This window comes from Castor canadensis, chromosome 6 (assembly GCF_047511655.1).
Source record: "Castor canadensis chromosome 6, mCasCan1.hap1v2, whole genome shotgun sequence".
NCBI classification, from domain to species: Eukaryota; Metazoa; Chordata; class Mammalia; order Rodentia; family Castoridae; genus Castor; species Castor canadensis.
The window spans coordinates 65,206,899-65,230,293 of NC_133391.1; the positions used below are offsets into that span (position 1 = coordinate 65,206,899).

General features: G+C 39.4%; 1 protein-coding gene across 2 annotated transcripts in view; it reads left to right on the forward strand.

Annotated features, from left to right (window-relative positions):
* Positions 1-7,267, forward strand: part of Prrc1 (proline rich coiled-coil 1) — a 38,119-nt gene extending 30,852 nt beyond the window's left edge. For both annotated transcript variants that reach the window (XM_074076613.1, XM_074076614.1), the window contains 2 exons: positions 326-428; positions 3,890-7,267. In XM_074076613.1, the coding sequence (XP_073932714.1) occupies positions 326-428; positions 3,890-4,099 (313 nt within the window). In that variant the 3' untranslated portion in view covers positions 4,100-7,267. The remainder of the gene's footprint in view (positions 1-325; positions 429-3,889) is intronic.
* Positions 7,268-23,395: the final 16,128 nt, after the last annotated feature.

Here is a 23,395-nt window from a genome sequence, read left to right on the forward strand (position 1 = left end):
ACTATAAATTGTCTCTTGCGTATTTGGGTACCCCCACTTCTGTTATTCTCCATCTTAGCAAGAAAAGAAACGCTCCATGGTAAGTAGTTTTAAGTCATTTTTCTTTGTTGTTATTCCCCATTAGTTTTCTCTTGGAATTAAGACAATAGAGTCATTTTATATTTTTTATGGGTTAATCTCTTGTGAACCAATTAGAAAAACATTTCCCTCTTGAAATCTGCTGATGTTTTATCTGAAGTAGTACTTGGCTTTTCCATTTTTTGTCTTTTCACTATTGCTGTGATTTAGCATATACACAGTATGATACTAGTATGCTCTGCTGCAGGTGGTTTGATGTTGGTTGCTTGGTGGTGGAAGATCCTGTGCATGGCATTCACCTGGAAACGTTTACTCAGGCCACACCAGTGCCTTTAGAGTTTGTGCAACAGGTTGGTTTTCTCCTTTGTTTTTCATTATGCTCCAGAGAAACTTACAATGTCATCTTCACAGTAAAAATTTGTGCTATGTTTTTTGTTAGAAATTTATTCTCAATTTTGTGAGTCTTTTTTCTGTTTTAGCCTTTTTCTTTGCTTTTTAATTTCCTGGTTCTTCCATGCTTGGGTATCTCCCTGCTTTTGTTTTCCAACTGTCTTTGGAAAGGTAATACATTGATTAATATGGCTAGTTGTTAATTTTCTTCATTTTTATTTGTTTTTATACTATTTCCTACCTGAGGTCAGAAGGTTTACCTTTTCAACCTGTGTTGTGTCTGCCTCTCATTTACTTTCCCCTTCATCTTATATATTTAGTTCCACTCTTGTCTCCATTTCCCTTTTCTTTGGTGAAATCTTCCTTCTTAGTTGTTCATCTTTAGTAACAAGCCAATATTAGAAATTTGGCCTAGAAATTGGACCTAACAGTGTACCTTTATCCTCTTAGTTTCCAGAAGAATACAGTGACTCTTATTCCTCTGTATTTAAATATAAATTTTCTCTACTCAATAAAAAGGAACCCAGATGTATATTTACATTGGAACTTCTATACTATTAAATATATTTTTGCTGACTTTTTTCTGTCTTAAAATTGTTTGGGACTTGTAGATGCTTGAGACTGACAAAGCTGTTGGGTTCTCTCCAAAGAAAATGCACATATGTAGATACATATAAATTTGGCCTATATGTTCATAAAATTGTTAAGCAGCCAGTGGCCCTTTTAGAGGGTCACAGTTTAGAAAGTATAGTATAATTGATGCTTGGATTTTTGAGATTTTACTGAAATGTTTATATCATTTCTTTTCAGAAATTCAAGGAAACCTTTTTTATAGGTGTTAATATTAAACTCACTCCCATATTAAGGTGATTAAAAGATTGTAAGCAAATACCGTACATAATGATATATCAATAAATTTTAAAACATACATAAAATGGTAGATTCTATAGCAAAATTATGAATTTTACTATTGATTCAAAGTTGCTCTCTTTGATAGTCAAAAACAGTCAATATTGTCAGTTTCATATGATTTAGTCTAAATACCTTACCGAAGCATTTCAGTGAAAGAGCTCCATCTAACCAAAAATGTCACTAGTGGTGCTGTAAGATCTACAGACTATTCAAGGAGCAGGTGGTTCTCATGCTGCATAGAATACCAAAAAATAGAGGTAGAAAGTTTTCCAGATCATCCTGTGGGACTGTATGACTCTTAACCCTAAAGAAAATTTTAATCTGAATTACTTAAGAAATAAATGCCAAGATTGTTGGTAAAATTAATAAAGTTCAGAAATATATTAGAAAAACATTGTATCCTGACCATGAAATAATTGTCTTCAAGAATGGATCACCAATAGCAGATCAGTTATGAAGTTCAATACATGCATGAACTAAAGAGGAAAAAAGATTTAGATAGAGTTGAAAATATTTGCTAGAAATAACAAACATACTGTTAGATAGTCTTAGCTAATTAGAAATAGAAGGGTGTGTGTGTGGTAGATAAAGCAAACCTCAGATCTAATGATAAAGCATTAAAAACCTTTGTAATTAATTATTACTGTTTTTTAGTGGTACTGGGGTTGAACTCAGGGCCTCATACTGGTGAGGCAGATACTCTACCACTTGAACCACTCTACCAGCTCTTTTTGTGTTGGTTACTTTTTGAGACAAGGTCTTCGTACTTGACCCACGTGGACTGCAGTCCTCCTACATGTGCTTCCTGATGTAGCTGTGATGACAGGTGTGCACCACTGTGCTCAGTCATTAATTGAGATAGGGTCTTATGAACTTTCTGCCTAGGCTGGCCTCGAACCACAAGCCTCCTGATCTTTACCTCACCAAAAGATATGCAGTAAACTGTTAACATGGGTAACTAAATAGTGTTACTTCAAAGACTATTGTTTGCTTTTCATTCTGTTGTCTTTCTTTTTTCTTTTTTTTTTTTTTTTTTTTGGTCAGGTGGTTTCAGAAGATAAAGAACTGAGTACAATTGAAATGCCTTCCTTTTATTTCTACTTAAACTCCTCTCCCTGTTTCTTTTTATCCATTCTGAAAGGTTTTATGTCTGTTCTGTTTTAGTAGAACTCTGTAATGTAGTGGAACAGAAATCAAACCTTCAAGGAGTTACTATCATCAGTACTTAAATACTGATGATATAGTATATGTATAGTAGTAAGAATCTGGAAAAAATTTTCATGTAATTTATGTTAAGAATAAATGATTCCTTCCCTTCCTCCATTAAAAAACCCAGCTGTTCTAGATTTTTGATAATATCAGATCACTCAGAGATGTGATCCTTGGTCCAGCATCATAAATGTCACCTGAAAATTTGATTTAAAAATGCAGCCTCTCAGCCCTACCCAAAGTTGTAGAGCCAGGATCTGCATTTTAACAAGACTGTAGGGATTTGTATGCAGTTAGTAGTTTGAGGCGTACAGCTTCACGGTGTCTCTAACATCCTTAGTAATTTCTCTGCTGTGATCTTTGAAATATAGTGAACTACTGGCAGTACAGTGTACATTTTCAAAGCAAATACTAGAGTATTGGTTCCCAAATGCTGTACTGTTTCTATCAGATTACTCAGATATTTTATATATTACACTATTTCTCTTGGAACAAACCATGGAGTTCCCAATGTGGTTATCCTAGTTGGGTCATGAGAAACTACTGTGGGGAAGAGCCCCTGAGGTGATTTTAATACCCTGCCTGCATATTTGGGAATGGTTATAGATGTAGATAGTCTCCATGTAGATATCTTACTTCCTTCCTGTGTGGGTGAACAAGTGATTGAGCGGAAGCACATGCAAGTGGATGTAGCAGTGGCAGTGGTTGATGCTGTTCCTACTGAACATTATGTGGTGTTATTAACTTACCGACATGTTAATCTGGGGATACTTTCTCAAACTGATAAGCAACTCTTAAACAGGCTAAGGCCTTACTATGCAATCTGTCTCTTTCTGGTTGGAATTTTATGATTATAAAAAGATAGTTTTACCACTAACCCTATTATTAATCTGAAGTGACCCTGAATATGGAGCTAAAATCAAGCCCTTTGAGTTCTGTGAAAAAATAGTTGATAGATTTGCAATTTAGACTTGTGTAAGGCCCTGGGTTCAATCCCCAGCACCACAAAAAAAAAAAAGATAAATAAATAAAAAGAAAAGACTTAGATTATATTTGAACAAAAGGAAAATGAGCATAATGGGGATTTTTTTTTTAACAGAGTAGATGTGTGTAAAATTATTTTGACTTTTTTGTAGTCTTGTAACTTTATACCGTTGGGAGCCATGTTTCTCAGGATTTATCATAATCTGTGTTAAAAGTAATCTGAATCAAGACTTTGAGGTGTTCTTATTTTTAATATGGCTAGTTCCAATGGTGTTTTTAATGTACTATGAGTAATACGGGTTTCATTTTTCCATAGGCTCAAAGTCTAACCCCCCAGGACTATAATCTGAGGTGGTCAGGCCTTTTGGTGACAGTAGGTGAAGTCCTGGAAAAGAGTTTAGTGAACGTCAGCCGGACTGATTGGCACCTGGCTTTCACTGGCATGTCTCGTCGACAGATAATCTACAGTGCAGCCAAGGCCGCGGCAGGCATGTATAAACAGCGCCTTCCACCGAGGACCCTGTGAAGGTGGCCTGTCCCGGGTACGGAGACTGTCCCTCCCTGTCAACTTCATGCTAAAGAAGATACTGCACCTTCTTAATTCAACACCTTCAATGAATCCAGCAGATTTTGTAATTTTCCTGTAGACCGCAGTTTTTTTTTTTCCTTTTAATAAAGGCATGGTGTCATCCCATTAGAAGCAAAGATATAAATCCTTTTTATAATCATATGATAGTCATAGTTCTCAAAAAACAAAAGATACAAATATATTTATAGCACAATTTAATATACCAAATTTATAAAGTGGAAAGTCTTATGCAAACACATTTAATTTTATGATATGTACTTGATTATTTTGTTTGCTTTTTGACATAGTGAAATTAAGGAACATGTTTGTTAAATACTCTTTAAAAGCATTTTTTTTCTTTTTGTATGTACACATGATTCCAGGTCTGATGGTGGATAGTGTGCTCAAAACTATTGTAAGACAGACACCCATAGAGAGACATTGCACATTTCTCTGCATGTTTATAGAATATGGGCCAAAATAACCAAGGTCTGATCATCTATTTTTGGTAATATACCTGTATAGTCTGAAAATTATGTTTGTTTCTTTTTAAAAATAATTTTTGGCATTTTTACAGATTTATATTACGAACATTAGGGATTCACTTTATTTTTTCGTTGCTGTATCACAACTAAAGGGGAGAATCATCCAAATATATTTTAGATCAGAGATATTAATGTTATTTTTGTATAATACTATATTTCAGTTCTTTCAAGAATAAACTCTTAACAGCAGCCATTGTTCCTGCTTCCACTCATATTCTCCAAACCATAAAAGAGAAATTTTGAGAGCAAATTACTTTGTTGCTTATGGGATTCTATGCCTTTTCTTTTAATTAAGGTTGCTTGTTAGTTTGACTCAAGCATTACTTTTCTAACTTTGTGGCATTCTGCCTTTATTTTTTACGGACATCTTCAAAGAAGCTATTTTGTATTCAATTTGGTTTATTTAGTCCATTATGTTTATTTAGTGAAAGCTTTTTCCTCCCTCAAATAATATATTTCACCATTTTAGGATTTATATAAGTCAAAAAATTAAGTAAATTTTTTTCTTATACAGTGGAATTCTATATATGCAAGTTCAAGTAGCTTTCTGAAGGTAGTTTCATGTATAACTAATTTAATTTTCATTTACTCTTCTTTACAGTTGTTTAGATGTAAAAGAATTAGCACAATCTGGCAATTGCATAAAAGTTGTTGAAGCTCTTGTCTTACTGTTTTTACATGGAAGGTGCACTTTGTATTAATGTTATTTCCAGTAACTCATTTATGCTAGTTTTTATATGAGGATATGAATGAAGTTTCAATTTTGAAACTGTAATGTGTATTCATTTCCAAGCATTGTATAATGATGGTGAAATTCAGACCTCTGTGTCATTTGGATAGTAAGAGATGGACATGTTATGTAGCCAGTTGCTTTGGTGCACCTTTGTCCAGGGATGATAGGGCCAGCACACTTTATTCCTTCTTCATGAATAAGAACAGAAGACTTTCTCTACCATTTGCCTTTCTCTTCTAGCAGTATTTTATCAGGGCCTTGGCCAGGTGACAAAAGCTTAGTGTTTTATCACAGACAGAAGGCAAGTATGGACGTACATAAAATGTTTTTGCTACTTTCCTTCCTATTACAGGGAAATTTTACCATTCCCAAGAAATAGCTGAGTTTTTCTTTCCCTTTTTTAACCAATTCTTCAATATCTTATTTGATGTTTTTGAGTGTTGTTCTAATGGGATCATAAGTGAACATTGATATCTCACTGGGTGATGGTTTACCTTGAATCCCCAAATAACAGTGGCAGAATGCTGCCATGACTTGGTTGAAGCTTGGTAATTTTTCTGCCCCCGGTAACCTGGTGGGCTTCTGCTGTTTGGAGCAACATAAGTGGGTGAGTAGTGTGAAGGGCAGATGGAAGAGGGAAATACTTGATGTAATTTGGTCTCATTATTTTTTTAGCCCAGAGTTCTCTTTGAAAGTCATCAGAACATGACCAATTTCACATACTCAGCTTTCCAAACCTCTTACTTTGTTCTCCTTGGATTCCCCTTTTACAGTAGGAGCAAGAAATGTAGCTCAAAGTCTCAGGGCAGGTTGGCCAGGTGGCCTTGGTGGTATCGAGGCATTAGATGTGCCCATCATCTAATGGCCAGCCCTTCAGCTCTCACATGTTCTTTTCTTTTCCTGCCCATTTCCTTATGACCCCCATGTTGGCATTGGAGCTGGGGGGGAAGGGGGTATGGGTTGATGGCTATTTGCTTTTATTTTTTCTCAAGCGTCTTTGGATTACTCCTATTTAACCTAGTTCATTTACCACTGTTGTGGTTATCTTTAGTGTTTTTCTTTTGAAGAGCTCCAGATTATTAAATTTTATATTTTGTATATTTTACTCCAAATCATTGAATTTTATAAGCTTGTAAACTGATTAACTTTGTAAGACAACAACAGGAAAAATATAGGAAAAGTAATTTAGCATTAACCTTAGATTATTGCTCAGATGATTCAATTCTGAGATCCTCCTTATATTCAGTTTTTTGTTTATTTTTTGTCACAGGTCTGGGGATGGAACCCAGGACCTTGTACATGCTAGGCAAATGCTCTACCACTGAGCCACACCCCAGGCCCCTGTTAAGTTTTGGGTGGCAGCCCTAGACTTAAACTGTGCTGCAGACTTCTGAAGTAGGAGAAGTTTTCAGTGATGCTGGTAATTTCCTCTTCTGATTCTCTTGTCATCATTGCTTTCCCATTCTTTGCTCCTCAGTTGTTCAGTAGAGACAAAAAGTGTGATAGTAAGTGTATGAAAGTACAGGTGAACATGTATAGTGTACCTTTATTCAGAATTATGCAAATTAGCAGTTACTCAGGGTTAACTAAATTACTTAACATGTTGGATTTACTGTGTTCTTTGGCTAGAAAAAAATCTAAACAGGACTTTGTGATTTATGAGGCTAAATTGATAATATTCTGTGTTTTAAACGTTTCGTTAAGCATAAATTATTTTAAAATGTGGATTTTTTTACTCCCAGGATATGTGTCTGTTTTGTGATGTTATGCACAACAACATACTGGATATAATCAATTTTGTAAGTATGTAAATATGTCATAAATAAACAATGCTTTAGTTTATTTCCATATAGTGTATTTTCAAGTGATTTTAAAATGCTAATTTATACTAACATTATATTATAAGGATTCCTTTCTTGTCTTTTTTTTTTCTGGTGGTACCGGAGTTTGAACTCAGGGCCTCACTCTTGCTAGGCAGGCTCTTTTACTGTTTGAGCCATTCTACCAGCCTGCCTTTTTTATCTTAATTAGTTACTGACTACCAAGAATTCTTGTACAACAGCCAACTTCAAACATCTTCTTTCTAGGGGAATTGTAACATTCAAACACACCATAGTTGCTAACATCAAGGTCAGAAAACTCAAGAGTATTTAGGAGAGAGGAAACATTGGAGATAAAAAGTAATGGGTACAAAGAAGTTAAAGCCTGTATTCATGAGGAGACCTCTTTAATTTACCCTTGACCTCCAGCAGTGTTTTTTGTTTTTTGTTGTTTTTTTTTTTTTTACTGTTAATTTTAGAGTAGTTCACAGCAAAATCAAAGCAGAAGATACAGAGATGTTCCGTTTACTCCAGTCCCTGCAAATGCATAGCCTCACCCATCATCAGTACTCCTGCCAGATGGGCCCATTTGTTGCAATTGATTCACCTCATTGACACATCATAATCACCCAAATCCCATAGTTTATATTAAGATTGATTTGGGGGGTGTAGTATATTCTTTGGTCTGGATAAATGTACAATGGCATGTGTTCATAATTATAATATGCAATATTTTCACTGCTCTAAAAATTTTCTATGCTGTACCTATTCAACCCTACCCCTTTCCCAAACCACTGATAACTGATAATTAGTGTCTCCCTAGTTTTTCCCTTTCCAGAATGTCATACAGTTGGAATCATGCACTGTAGCTTTTTTGGATTGGCTGCTTCTGCTCAGTAATATACAATTAAGGTTCTGCCAGGTATTTTCATAGCTTGATATTTCATTTCTCTTTGGCTCTGAATAACATATTGTCTGGGTGTAGCGCAGGTCAGTTTTCCATTTACCTATGGAAGGGCACCTTGGCAATTAGGAATAAAGCTTCTGTAAACATGTTCAGGTTTTTGTGTGAACTAAGTTTTCAGCAACTGTGGATAAATAGCAAGAAACTGTGATTACTTATAAGAGTTAGAGTTAGTTTTGTTTTAAAAAAAAACAAAAACAAAAACTATTGATCTTCCAAAATGGCTGTGTTCTAACCACAAGGTGGGGGGCAGTTTATTCTTTGCTGCATTTGCTATTCTGAGCTTATGATTCCAGGACTAGAGATTTTTGTTTTGATTTGTCCAGGTGGGAATCTGGGTGGGGGTGGAGGATACTTGCCAGAAGACAAGAGAGTATTGATTGGGGATTGTTTGTTTGCCATGAGAGACCATTTAATAGACTAGAAGAATATCAGTTCAGGGCCCAGAAAGGCTGTGTTAAACTTACACTTATAAATGTTTTGGCAATAGAAACAAAATTAGCAAGACAGTATCAAGGAGGTTTAAAAATTTACAGATGAAGGAAATCTTTTAAATTATCCTCAAAGTAAACTGATTTTAAGAGCTATAAGTAGTAAGAATGGAAAAAGGAACCATCCTTTATATAGTAAGTACCTATTGTTGGTTAGAAACTGGAGTAAAAACTTCATCCTACCTTGTGTTATTTCTCCCAATTTTATGTAAGTCATTTGCCCAATATCGTAACAGATCAACCTCAGAAAATTCAGTGTGTGACTTGCTAAGTAAGTTTTTCTACAGTATCCTGAAGATTTACTTTCCAAAGTTAGGGGTGTATAATTAATCCTGTAAGTATTTGTGGATGGTAACTGAATTCATGTGATGGCAGGAGTACTTTGTCTTGGTATGTTTCTAGTCTATACTTAGTGTTTAGGGGACCTATTTATTACCCCATATTTCTGATTTTTCATTTTGAAAGGGTGTTGGGGGTCTTTGCTGCTGGGATGAAAATATGCTTAAGACATTTGGATATTCTCCCAAATTTAAGAAAACATACTACATTTATCTTTGAGTATCATTTTTAGAATAAAAGCCAGAATTGTTCTCTAGTGACATCAGGAAGGTATTTGAAGAAAATTTCATATTATTAAAGTAGTCGTGAAACAAGGTACTGACTACATATTTTTCAGATATTTTATAAACAATTTGCTGTTTACATATGGAAAAGTACATAAATGAAATGGCTTAATAAGAGTGAGCCACTCAAGAAATCATGCCTGTGTTATCTCTAACTTCCTTTCTTCATCATTATGTTTGTGTAAATCATCTGTGTTGTTTACATGGCAGTATTTGTTGCCTTGCTGCATAGTATTCTGTTGTCTGAATGTTCCCTAATTCATGCATCTTTCTTGTATGGCTGGACACTTGGACTGTTTTCAGTTTCTGTGGCTGTAATGAATAATGCAACCATGGACATCTTGTACAATTCTTTTGGTACCTATATGTAGCATTTCTGTTGGAAATACAAATAAGACTAGAATTTCTGGGTCATAAAGAATGTATAAGTTCAATTTTAGAGGTATTGCTAAAATGTTCAAGTGATTAGCCCTAAATTTACACTTTTACCATCAATATATGATATTTCTACTTGCTCTACAAGCAGAAATTGTTAAATCTTTATTTTTAATTTTTTTTTTGGTTTTAATATTTTGTGACACTAGAGCACGTTTTCATCTTTGCCATTTGGATATCCTCTGTTGTACGGTCCCAGGTCTACTGCCTGTTTTCCACTGAGTTTTCTCTTTCTTACTGTTTTTAAACACATTTAATATACCCTAGGTACTGTAAGTTGTAAATATTTCTCACTTGTCTCTTCATTCCCTTAGTTCCCATGAGTATTACAAACGCTTCCCCACACTGACATGTTTATGCACCATCCAGCTGCATAAGAGATTCCAGTGCTGGTAGATGAACTCTGTGAGGCTCATGAGACACATCACTCTCCACTCTGGGTCCTTCTTAAGGAAGGTTTCAAGAGTAGTTTTGACTATATTATTCTAATTGATATATGTATTCCTGAAAACCTCTGCCTTCTGCAGAGTCGTATGTTAGAAGTAACAGAAGTTTTAGAGAGAATAAAGACAAGTCAATGAAAACCTTTGTAATTTTGAAAACAAAGCATTAACAAAACTGACAGTACCACATCTAAAATACCAGCTCAATTTTTAAAAAATGATACAGTCCCAATAACTACAATAGAGACCTTTGCCTAGTAATGAAAAAAATGGGAATGTAACCTAATGGAAAGAAAGGGCCGAATGTGCTGAGTAAAAAAGACAAAGCACAGAAGAATTAGGGGGAACTTGCAATGAGCCATTAGTGACAATGCAGGAGTTCATCTAAGCCAAAAAGAACATGAGTCAAGTGGGCAACAAGTGTAGTATCTCAGGGCTTCCTGTGTTCATTGTGATTGTGGTAGGCGGTGCTCCTTGGTTATACGAGTCAGTAAGACTTCTAGGTAGTACAGACAACGCTCGCCACTTACCAATAACATTTAAAGAAATTGTGCAGAAACACCAGCTGTTGGAGGAAAAACTTGCGATTTGCCTTACTCCTGATCATCAGAACTAAATACTACTAGGCATGAAAGCACTGTGTAACCAGAAGTGGCAGTCAGACACCTACAGAGGTCAGGCAGGCCATGGGAGTGAGGTAGGAAGGGAAAGGGGCAGAAGGCAAAACTCATCTAAGGGTCAGGAGCCCCACTTTCAGCCACTTGTTGCCATGTGGAATTAGGGGCTTTGGTGTGACCAAATTATCTGTTTTTTTTTTTTTTTTCCCCTAAGACAATCAAGATGTAGGGATTTTCACATGAAATTACCCAACTCTTGAAATGGTGACAGGATTGGGCTTCAACCTTTGGACTCCTGTTGGGATGTGAAAGACTGAAGAAGGAGATGGTCATGTTGATTTCCCAGAGCTTTAAGTGAATTTCATGATGGTTGCATGTGGCATGGCCCTGCAGTTGTGTTTATACTGACTAAACTCAAACTTTGTTTATTGTTGATTTTGCCAGAGCTGAGTTCTTCGCTCCAGAAGTGACAGAAACAAGACCAGACCCAAAGAGGTACAGGAGAGCTTTTATTGAGCTATCTTGAGCCAGATGGGAGATACAGCTCTGACCAAGGGCAACTCAGCAGGTCCCTGAACAAAGGAAGAGGGGTAGCTGATCATAGGAAGAGTTCTCACCAAAAGTGCTTATCCCAGTCCATCATGCAAATAAGGGATTCAGACTTGTAGACAGTGTCTGGACCTGGTTGGCCACTGTCTGGGCTCATTTGTAGGCAGTTCTTTGGGCTGCTTTGACTACTAAGGTAAGGCAGGTTTCAGGAGCTGACCCTTGCTTGTGTGTGTTAGTAGGATGTATTTGTGGCTATTGCATTTTTTATTCCAGGGCTGCATGTGAGCCTTGGTTCCTCATTCTTATGGTTGTTTGGCTTTGCTGTCAAAGCACAAAACAGGTCTGATTCCTGCAGGCCTTTCCCAGCATCTGATCATTCTGTCCCTTTTGAGTGTTTCCCCACTGTCTCACTGGGATTGCATGGCATGCTATACTGTGTTGAATTCTAGATACTAAGATTAGAAATAAATTCAGTTGTCTCTCTCTTAGTTTATCCAATGTTCTCTATTCCCTTAGAATCAGCCTGTTTGATCCATGCTTTTCTACCAGAGTGAAAGGTTTCGTTTTCCTTTTGTAGAGTTGGTTTCCCTAGGATGCATCCCAACCTTTGGTGAAGAATTAGAGCCCAATGCAATAGCCTAAAGCTCTTCCTCTAACTTTTCCTTTTATTAATACTTACTTATCATGAAGATAACAGGTAGAAAGAAGTCCATGTGTTTATAATAAGTGTAGCTGGTGCCTCATGCCTGTAATCCTAGCTACTTGGGAGCTGAGATTGGGAAGATTGTGGTTCCAGGCCAGCCAGGACAAAATAGCTCTTGAGACCCCATCTCAACCCATAGCTGACTGTGGTGGGGTGCACTTGTCATTTCAAGCTGTGATCAGAAGGATCATGGTTCCAGGCCAACCTGGGCAAAAAAGTTCACAAGACTCCATTTCATTGAAAAAATGTTGAGCATAGTGGCATGCACCTGTCATCCCAGCAATGGCGGGAAGCATAAAAAAGAATCGTGATCCAGACCAGCCTGGGAAAAAAATGAGACCTGGTGTCCAAAATAACCTAAGCAAAAACAGGTGGGGGCATGATTCATACAGTAGAGCACATGTTCACAAGTGCTGAGTCCTGAGTTCAGACTCCAGGCCTGCAAAATAAATCTCTTTTGTAACATAGGGCCAGTCATGGGCATGCCTCATTTTTACATTTATGTAATGACTTGTTAGCAGGCTGGGTTTTTCCACACTATTCTTTTGTCTATGCTAAGTTCTGTACAAGGGTATAAGAAAATACTCTCAGCAGCAGGGACTTAGAACTAATGTCTCCTTCTTGGTCCCCCTGTACCCTGTTTCAGCCTTAAGTCAGCCAGGTGATGTTTTATGAATCTGATGCTATGGATTATATAGGAGGGCAGCATGTCAAGGGAGCTGGAGTCTGTCTCTTTCAGAACACCCCATTTTGGGTTGATGAGATTTGTGCTGCCAGCTAGACTTTGGAGACAAGATGCTGAAGCGGTGTTTGCTTAGACAATTTGTTTTTTTCAGCTGACTTGGTCCAGTGTCAGCTGAAAAAGAAGTGAGAGGGGAAATGATTAAATTGGCAATTAGTTAAAAATGCACTTTCCCCTGCTTCTCAGTATGAAATTAAGGAATGGTGGACAGATACTTCCATGAAGTGATACTTGACCTTGAATATGCGTTCGTTAAAAAAAACGTCTATGCCAAGCACAAGTGAAAATGTGAAAGAAATCATGGTGTAAAGTAATAGACATATTCAGCATGAGATCAGAGATGATTGGATTTTTTTGGACTTCTGGTCCTACAGGGAGAATAAATTCCTTTAGCATGTGCATTTTATATCATGTATCTGATGGATAGATTAGATAGATAGATAGATAGATAGATAGATAGATAGATAGATAGATAGATGATAGATAAACAGATGATAGTCAGGTAGCAAAAACTCCATGCAATGAGTGCCTCGTACATTCCAGGCACTCCTAAGAACTTTATATACAGTGCTTTATTTAGTCTTCACTTTGCAGGAAAGACACTATCATCTCCATTCAGTGAGTGGAAAACATGCTCAGAGAGGTTACTTACTTGTTTAGGTCACACAGCTAGTAAGAGGTGGCATGAAGACTCACTCCTTATTCTGTCAGATGCTGAATTTCATAATGCCTCCAAAATGCATTTCAATTGGTAAGGTGTAAATGAAATGAAGCTGGTCATCAAAATTATATACAGATATCTTACACAAAGGTATTCCTAAATATTAGTATGTGTGTGTGAGAGAGAGAGAGAGAGACTGTTTCATGCCAGGCAACTAAATAAACCTGGAATTTTGCTCTGGAGCAGGTTGAAGTGTAGACGGACAGAAACAAGTGATAACAGGACTCCTGGAACCAATTGTGATAGCAAAGTACACTGTGTGGGCCCATGTGGGGGGCCACCAGGATGTTGAGAGATGCTTCCTTGGGGAGACAATGTGCCACTCTTGTAGGATGCCCAGGGGTTCCATGTAGAGGGCGAAGCATGCCCCAGCAGAAGGGGTTTGATCAGAGAGAGTAGTGGGAGAAAAAGGGAAAAGAGGCCGAAGAAATGGGTTAGATCATTTCCTGTTACTAGACTTTTTTATAAGGTCACTAAATAATAAAGCATGGGGTTTTTTGAGAAATAGCTAGTAGCAATGTAGGTGATGGGTGGTGGCAGTGGGGAAGCATGATCCCATTTGGAAGAGAGGAAGATAGTCTCAGTGGAAAATGGTAAAGACCTGGATTCAGTCAATGGTATCCAGGACAGATGGATGGAACTCATGGCTTCTTGATGACGCTGGCCTGGAGAGAAGGAATGGCAATGACAGCATGGTTTCTCCCTGGGGACCAAGTGGTTGTCATTAACAGAGACAGCACTGCAGGCTGGGTCTCCCCTTGGGGAAAGAAAGGCTTTGACACAATCTACATTCAACACAATTCCCATCAAAATCCCAATGACATCACAGAGATTGAAAAAATCTACCCTAAGGTTCATTTGGAAAACACAAAAGACCCTGAATAGCCAAGTCTGTACTGAGCAAAAAGAGCAACGCTGGAGGTATCACAATACCCAACTTCAAACTATACCACATAGCAATAAAAACAGCCGTGCTGGCACAAAAAGCAACATGAAGACAAGTGGAACAGAATAGAGGACCTGGATATGAATCCACTCAGCTATGCCCACTTACTTTTGACAAAGGCGCCAAAAAACATGATTGAGAAAAAACAGCCTCTTCAACAAATGTTGCTTGGAAAAGTGGTTATCTCCTGCAGAAAACTGAAACCAGATCCATGTTTATCACCCTATACTAATACCAACTCAAATGGAGTAAGGACCTTAATATCAGACCCAAAACCTTGCTGTTACTACAGGAAAGAGCAGGGAATACCTGCCGGAAGCAATAGGTATAGGCAAGGACTTCCTCAGTAGAACTCAAGCAGCCCAGCAACTAAGAGAAAGGATGGACAAATGGGACTACATGAAATTTAAAAGATTGTGCACAGCAACAACAAAGAAAAAGATCTCCAAATTGAAAAAAGATCTCCATATTGAAGAGACTACCCAAAGAGTGGAAGAAAGGCCTTGCTAGCTATACATCAGACAAGGGACTGATAACCAGAATATACAGGGAGCTCAAAAAACCAAACCCTCCAAAAATCAATGAACCAATAAAGAAGTGGGCAACTGAACTAAACAGAACTTTGTCAAAGGAAGAAGTCCAAGTGACCAAAAAACACATGAAAAAATGCTCGCCATCCCTGGCTATAAAGGAAATGCAAATCAAAACCACACTAAGATTCCATCTCTTGTTAGAATAGCTAACATCAAGAACACCAACAACAAATGTTGGTAAGGATGCGGGGAAAAAGGAACCCTTATACACTGCTGGAATGTAAGCTAGTACAACCACTTTGGAAAACAATATGGAGGCTTCTTAAAAACTAATAAACATAGATCTGCCATATGATCCAGCAATCCCACTCCTAGGGATAAATGTGAAGGAATGAACTCAGGTTATTACAAAGGCACCTGCACACCCATGTTTATTGCAGCACTATTTTTTAAAATTTTTTTTTTATTCATTTATTCACATGTACACACATTGTTTGGGCCATTTCTTCCCCCTACCCACTCCGGCCCCCTCACTCTCCCCCCTACCCTCCTTCACTTCCAGGCAGAATCTGTTCTGCCCTTATCTCTAATTTTGTTGAAGAGAAGACATTAGCATTAATAAGAAAGACAAAGCGTTTTTGCTAGTTGAGATAAGGGTAGCTATACAGAGAGATTCCTAGCGTTGCTTCCATGCACAAGTGTGTTACATCCGAAGTTGATTCACCTCTAACTGACCTTTTCACTAGTTCCTTCTCATATTGACCTCTGTCGCTTTAAGGTTTCTGTAATAGTCCCTCTGCAGTGGGGACATCCAATACTTTCATGTTTTGGGTTTCTTACCTATCCCCATACCTCCCGTATGTGCTCTCCCCTTAGCGTGTGACCCACGTCCAACCACATTGCTGTATTTGCCCTAGATCTAATGTCCACATATGAGGGAGAACATAAAATTTTTGGTGTTTTGGGCCAGGCTAACCTCACTCAGAATGATGTCCTCCAGTTCTATCCACTTACTTGCGAATGGTAAGGTTTCATTCTTCTTCATGGCTGAGTAAAATTCCATTGTGTATAAATACCACATTTTCTTGATCCATTCGTCAGTAGTGGGGCATCTTGGCTGTTTCCAAAGTTTAATAAGCGCTATTCACAATAGCCAAGTTATGGAAACAGCCAAGATGCCCCATTACTGACAGATGGATTAAGAAAATGTGGTATTTGTACGCAATGGAATTTTACTTAGCCACAAAAAAGAATGAAATTTTGTCATTTGCAAGTAAATGGGTGGAACTGGAGAACGTCATCTTAAGTGAAGTTAGTCAGGCTCAGGAGGCCAAAAAAAAAGCATGTTCTCCCTCATGTGGATTACAGACCTAAAACAAATGCAGTAATATTATTGGACATGGATCACACAATAAGGGGAGAATGCACACGGGAGGAATAGGGAAAGGGAAGGAAACCTAAAACTTGAATATGGTTGATGTGCTCACTGTAGAGGAGCGAATATAGTAATCTTAAACTGGCAGAAGCCTCGATGGGAAAGGGACCAGGAAGTAGTGAAGAGTTCTGGTACAGCAATACACATGTGCATGGAAGCAACACTAGGAATCTCTCTGTATAGCTATCTTTATCTCAAACTAGCAAAAACACTGTCTTTCTTATTATCTCTTAGGTTTTCTCTTCAACAAAATCAGAGAACAAGAGGGTGGAACAGGTTCTGCCCAGAAAGGTGGGGAGGCGGCCCAAACAATGTATACACATGTGAGTAAATGTAAAAACGATAAAATTTAAGAAAGAAAGGCTTTGACAGTAGACGTGCGTGAAGGAAACTTGGATGCTGAAACTCTTTGGTGCTCTGCTGATCTGTGCTCACGAGGGGCACATTTTGTTCTGGCTGTAGGTTATAGGATTTTGGAGGAGTATGCCTTCATCCCATGGTCTCCCAGAACTGAGAGGAGTTGTATGATTTGGGGGGTGTTTCTGAATTACCTGGGGTACCTTGGAAACTCAGCTTAAATGCCAGGGACTTTCCCAGAGACGCAGGCAGAAAGTGTCCTTTTACTTAAAGAAATGTGGAACTTTAAAAGCATTTAAAGACCCTTAACTTATTAACCCAAGGCTGCCTGCTGTCATTTGCCTTATGAATTACAAGGGGACGTGTCACCTTCTAGTTTCTCCCTGTCCTCTCTTCCCTCTCCCCATGAATCTGAGTAGGCAGAGTTAGGAAGAATGATTTCTTTAGCTTTAATGAGACAGTCCATGGAGGAGACTTCGCCCTGTCACTAGAGGGCAGCAGGGGCATGTAAAATATCTAAGTGTCAAAGCCAGCGCATTCTTCAAATACTGCAAAATGTTAACCTATAATGGCTTGTAGAGGGGTGACTCCCCGACAAGGACAGTCATCACAACTCCGTTTCTGCTACAGAGTGAAACACCAAATTTGACTTTCTAGTGCTTCAAATTTGGACCCTTGACCAAATGTTTTTCACAAGATTACAGGCTGTTCAATTAACATTGCTATCATTTATCTGGCTCTTACCAAGTTTTGGTTAATGTTTGAAACTTAACACAAAATTTTCATTTTATTTCTGATCCTACAACAAATGGAAATGGGCGATATCAACAAAAGTCTCCCCTATGTGGCAAAACAAATGCAGTAATATTAGACACGGGTCACACACTAAGGGGAGAATGTGCGTGGGAGGAACAGGGAAAAGGAAAGAAACCTAAAACTTGTATGAGGTTGATGTGCTTATGGTAAGGAGTGAATAAAGTAATCTTAAACTGGCAGAAGCCTCGATGGGAAAGGGAACAGAAAGTAGTGAAGAGGTCTGGTAGAGCAATACCTACAAGTTGAGTTCTTTTCTATTGAAAGTACAGAAAGAAAAGCTACTCAGACATTTAGCTTCTCTACCAGTGCCTGGGACTGGTAGAGCACCAGAAGGAAGTCATCAGTGGTCCCGTTTCTACTGCTTTCCCTCAGAGAACAGAACCTCTGTGCCAGCCTTCCCTTGAGTTTACACAAGCAAAAACTGGGCTCATTGTTCCTCGTCTGCAAAGTTTTTCCCAATTCGTAATTATTCTTTGGCAAAAAGAAAACAAAAGGAAGTGAACATTCATCACAGAACCATTTGATTCTGTTAGTGCTGACAAGAACTCTGTGGTGAGTAGAATTACAGAGACTCAGTCTGAGCCAGGTGTACTCAATATCGGGTCAGCTACAATTTGTCCCCTGAGAGGTCACAGAACTTAAGCTGTCAGAACAGATGCAATCCGGACTCTGCCTTGGCAATTGCTGTGTAGTGTCAGACAGAATCTTCAGCCATATTGTACTTTGTAACGTACATCCTAAACAGGGAAACTGTCCCAATGGCTCCTCCCCAGACTGCATAAGTAGAAGGTAAAATAAGGATTCAGAAATACGAACTCCAGCTAAAAATGGTTGCATACAGCTGTAATCCCAACACTCAGGGGACTGAAACAGGATGATCTTGAGTTCAAGGCCAACCTGGGCTATATAGCAAGACCCTGTTTCATAAAGGTGGGGTGGGGGAGAGTGGAGAGACATATGAAATCCAACTGTCTTTGGAACCTGTGCATCTTCTCCAGGATGAAGGCGAGTGCGTTGAAGAGGCATCTCTGTGTGAGGCAGGGCTGGCAGAGGAAAACAATTTAGCATCAAATAGGAGAAGCCTGGCACTGGGCTGAGGCTTGTCGACCAACAGTTTATGAGCTAGAACTCTTTTTCCTATTTTAAAGAGGAAGAAATGGGGCTACTTGCCCAATGGAATAATACATGACAGCCACTATGGATAACACGTGCCCCATGCCACAAGCATCTCCAATGCAACTTTGCTGGCAGACATTGCCACACCCATCTCTTCCTTAAGAGTCTCCCCATTTTCCCCTCCCCTACAACAGCATGTTCCCAGATCTTCTGCTTCCTTGTAGAGTAAGGAGGAAAAAAACAAACAAAACTATCTTAGTAAACTAATTAACTTACATACCCTGAAAAAATTTGCATTGAAAATTAGACCACCAACCCCTGCATCTTCCAGGGGATGCGCCAAAAACTGACCTTCTTTCTACACAACCCTTCCTACTTGCACAAGCACCTCTGTCCTGGGCATGTGACTTTGTGCCTCAGTGTCATTTGTAAAATGAGTTAGTGAATGTAAAAGTATTTAGAGTAGCACACGGCAATTAATAGACTCTAGACTCTGTTCTTGTTACTATCTTCACCACCTACAAGCTCTGCAGAGCACTGTGGGGTGAATGCAAGGTTGTGGGGTACGTGTATACAGGTGTTTATCCACAGAACAGCCTTTCAATGCCCCAGAGCCCCTTCAGCATCTGGGAAATGTATGCAAAGTGTCTGACTCAGGGAAAGATAAGGATTTTCAATCAGGCCAGGCTCCAGCTCCACTGTTCACTAGCTGTGTGACCTCGAGAAATTACATAAACTCTCTGTGCCTCAGCTGCCTCATCATGAATAGAGGATACAATAGTACCTCTCTCCTATTATGAAGAACAAAGAATTGAACAGCCAGCAGGGAAAACAGCTAGGTTCCAGAAGAGGAGAATGTGAGGCCGCCCAGTGAAAACTTAGCTTCCCCATGTGATCCTAGAAGCTATTTTAGTAGAGTATAATTTTCTTCATTTTGCAGTCTATTTGGCCGAAAGCATTTTGAAGGTTAATTTTCATAGTCCTTCCTGTAAGAAATTGTGAAGAAGCAGTAGCAGAGGGAAACATGGAGAAGAGTGGATGCAGTGTCTGGAGAGTGCAGCCCGTACCTCTCCCTTTGGAGCAGGAAGTGGGCAGCAACACTGGGTCTTCTCTGTAGGAAGCCACAGGCTGTCCCCAGGTGCAGGGCAAGGGAGGGCAGGGACTGGCAATGTGGAGCCGGACCCAATGGAGAACGCTGTCTATTAATTTCTCAAGATTCCACGCAATCTTGTAAATAAATCCAACCTGTTTCCATTGGAGTGACTGTCTCATTCCATGGATGCTTACTCTGAAGGAGTTTTGGATTCCTCTGTGAAAATACTGAGCCATGACAGCTCTCTTATCTCCTTGGACCAACTTCTGTTCCTCCACTCCTACCCCATGCGGTCCCTGAGCCCAGAGGAGCTGAGAGGCAGAGAGGGAGGGCAAGGGGGTGGCAGAGGAAGCAAAGTTCAGGATGGCATTTGAAAGGGCAGAGGGACTTCTTGTCACCAGACAGCCTCAGGTGCACCTCGCGTTCAGGCTAGCCAAGGCCTTTGGGGATGGAGGGATGGAGGGATGGAGGGATGGAGGGATGGAGGGAAGGAGAGAGGCAGAACAAGCAACCAATAAAACCTAGCATACACAACACAGAACAAAAAGAAAGAGCATGTATCTGTGTGTGTATGTGTGATATTTGTGTGGGTTTGCATTAAAGGCAGAAAGGGAAGGTAGATGTTTAGGTATTAGACATTAAAGACTTCTGAAAAACTGTGCACCTTGCTCCTTTAAGACACAAATCTCTATTTAATAATGTGTTCATTGGAAGCATGACAGGATTTTTTTTTTCAGATTAAACCAATGGAAGAAATCCTTATGGTTGCTGTAAGAATGAATAAAATAATATGTGAAAAGCACTTGTCACCAAAGTGGGTGCTCAACAGATGATATTCTTTTTCTTTCATTAAAAAGTGGGATAAAGAAAACAAAACAAAAGCAGGCAATAGAAAGAAATAGGGGGAAGGAGGAAAGAAAGTAGAATGGAAAGAAGCAAAAAGAAGGAAGGAAGGAAGGGAGGGAGGAAGGAAGGAAATTTCCCCTCAGAAGCTAGTTCTCCAGATAACAAACTGCATGTCAGATTTGACATTTTCTCTTATGCTTGTTTTTTATCTCTAAATGTTTGATTTAAAAGGAAAAAATATATTTTTAGCAACAGTTGTGACATGTATCTTTAAAAACTAATCTTTGAAATCAGGCTGTGATATCATTGACCTTGGTTGGTCTTTAAGATTCTCTAAAAGCCTAAGGCATGAAAAGATCTTTGTGTGCTCATCCCTCCTCAAAGCCTAGCCAGCCTGGATTTTGTTTTGCCTTGGCTGCAAGAATGCCATAGACAAGTAGGTTTTGATTTACAGATACATTTAAGTGATGTGGTTTTCTTTCCAGGAAGGGGGCACGAAGGGTTAGTGAGCTTTATTAGTTTATGCTTGTGTTGTAGTTGGGGCTTTGTTAGCATGGAAAGGCCAGCAGGAAGCGCTGTTCCCTAATGCCTAGAGGTAGATTGTAGTTCTGGAAAAACATCACCGCCAGGAGGTGGCAGGGGAACACTGGGACAGAGAAATTTTGGAGCAATAACATCGCTATGAAGGTTTCATAAACTTCACACACATTCAAATTTTATTTTTTCAGTTCTGATTTTCTTTGTTTTAGTAATTTCCTGTATTTTAGGGATGGATGGTTCTTTTGCCTGGAAACACCAACTATTGTGTTTTTCCGACATGTTGTTTCCTAACCTATAAGCTTTCCATAACATGAGGCTGATTCTGTCCGGTCTGCTTGGTGTCAATTCTCTAGTTGTGTACATGGTTCATTTTCATCTCAGAAGCAAAAGCTAAAACTTAACCACCCTTAAACTCACACACACAACCACCCCTAAACTCAACAATATTCTTAGTTCCCCCAGAACAACTGCTTTCTGGCTAAGCAAACCTTAGTAAGCTTGGCAGGGACAGATAGTGTCCTTTTAAACGTCCAGGCTCCCCCCTCCAGGAGGCTTCCCATCCTGTTTGATGATGATAGTAAGGAAGTCATGGCTACTTCAGCCCAAAGGCCGACTGGCTGGCTTTGCATGTGGAAAATTATTGTGTGGCCATGGACTGAACACCTAGGCCTAGGGAAATGTCTGCAGAGCCCAGAGCAGGCATTGAGGAAAATTCCTTTGCAGCTTTTCAACCCTATTCTGCACATTTGTCCTTTGTTCCCTCACAGCCCAAAGAGACAAAGAACGCTCTGTGCTTTGTTCCCTTGGCCTCTCCTTGGCGGAACTTTCTCGCTCTCTTTGTTTCCTAAGACTGTTCCTGTGACCGGAAGGTGCTAAAAGAAACACATCTCGAGTAGTCAAAACAAGTGTCCAGGAAGCAGCTTTCTGTCAGATTATAACAAATGAAAAGGCCAGGCCTCTTGTTTCTCCTCTTGGATCTGGAATTGATGAGGGAGAAACATCACAAAGCTGTGAGCAGCTGTCAGCAGGCCCTGTGGCCTTGGCCATGCTGCTGTGAGCAGCACAGGGTGGGCACTGGGCAGGCAAGGACACTGTGCAGTGGCAGGGCAGCTGCTCAGCCCACTGTTTCACAGCTCTTACTCTTTCTTGCCCACTTCAGGCTTTTTTCCTCATTTTTCTACTATTTTTTACTCCCTCCTTCCCTCCCTTCCTTGCCTTCCCTACCTCCTTTCCCTTCCTCTCTCTCTCTCTCTCTCTCTCTCTCTCTCTCTCTCTCTCTCTCTCTCTCTCTGTTTCATTTTTTTGACAGGATCTTGCTTTGAAGTCCAGTCTGGCCTCAAACTCACAATCCTTCTGCTTCAGCCTCTTGAATGAATGCTGGATTACAGGTGTGTACCACCATGCCCAGCTTTCTTCCTTTCTTTATGAAAAGTAAAGTGCTCAAAACTCTTGACTTCTGTCACCTATAAACCCTGTCACCTCAAATCCACGCATCAAATTCCCTTAAATCCCCTCGTTAGTGTGCTCCCCTCTGTAAGCATGGTGATGATAGTATTAGCAGTCAGCATCTGCGAGGATTTAATGAGCTTTTTTATCTCATGAAGGCTTCCTTTAAGGTGATATATTAACCAGGATGGTCTAGTTGTCTCAATAAGAAGTTCCAGACTTGCAGGGAGACTGTTTACATTTCATGCAGAGTCTGAGGCACATGTGTCTGGCTGGATAGCTTCTTTGAGCAGCTTGCTGTCAAGCAGGCAGTTGTTGGGTTCTAAGATCCTTGCATAACATGGCTCAAACATCCCAAAATCTTTTGCATGGTAAGGAACAGAGTATGTAGAGGATCATGTGGATGTTTTAGAGGCTGAACCTCTGTCTGGCATCCTACTACTTTCCCCCACATTCTCTGCATATACTCTGACACATGGTCCCTCATAGCTGCAGGAAAATCAGGAAACAGTTTTTTCCCCTGTGCCAAAGATGGAAACCAAATGGTGTGGTGCATGCAGTATGGTCTTTTCTATTGGTGAGTCTCCTTATCAACTCCAGGTAAGGAAACTGAGGCTCAAAGATTCTGAGACATTGGCTGCTATGTGGTACAGCTATGATTCCAACCTCCTAAAATGACTCTAGAACTGTACTCTCAATTTTGTGTCCTGTTTTTGATCTTTTCCTTTTACAAATCTTTG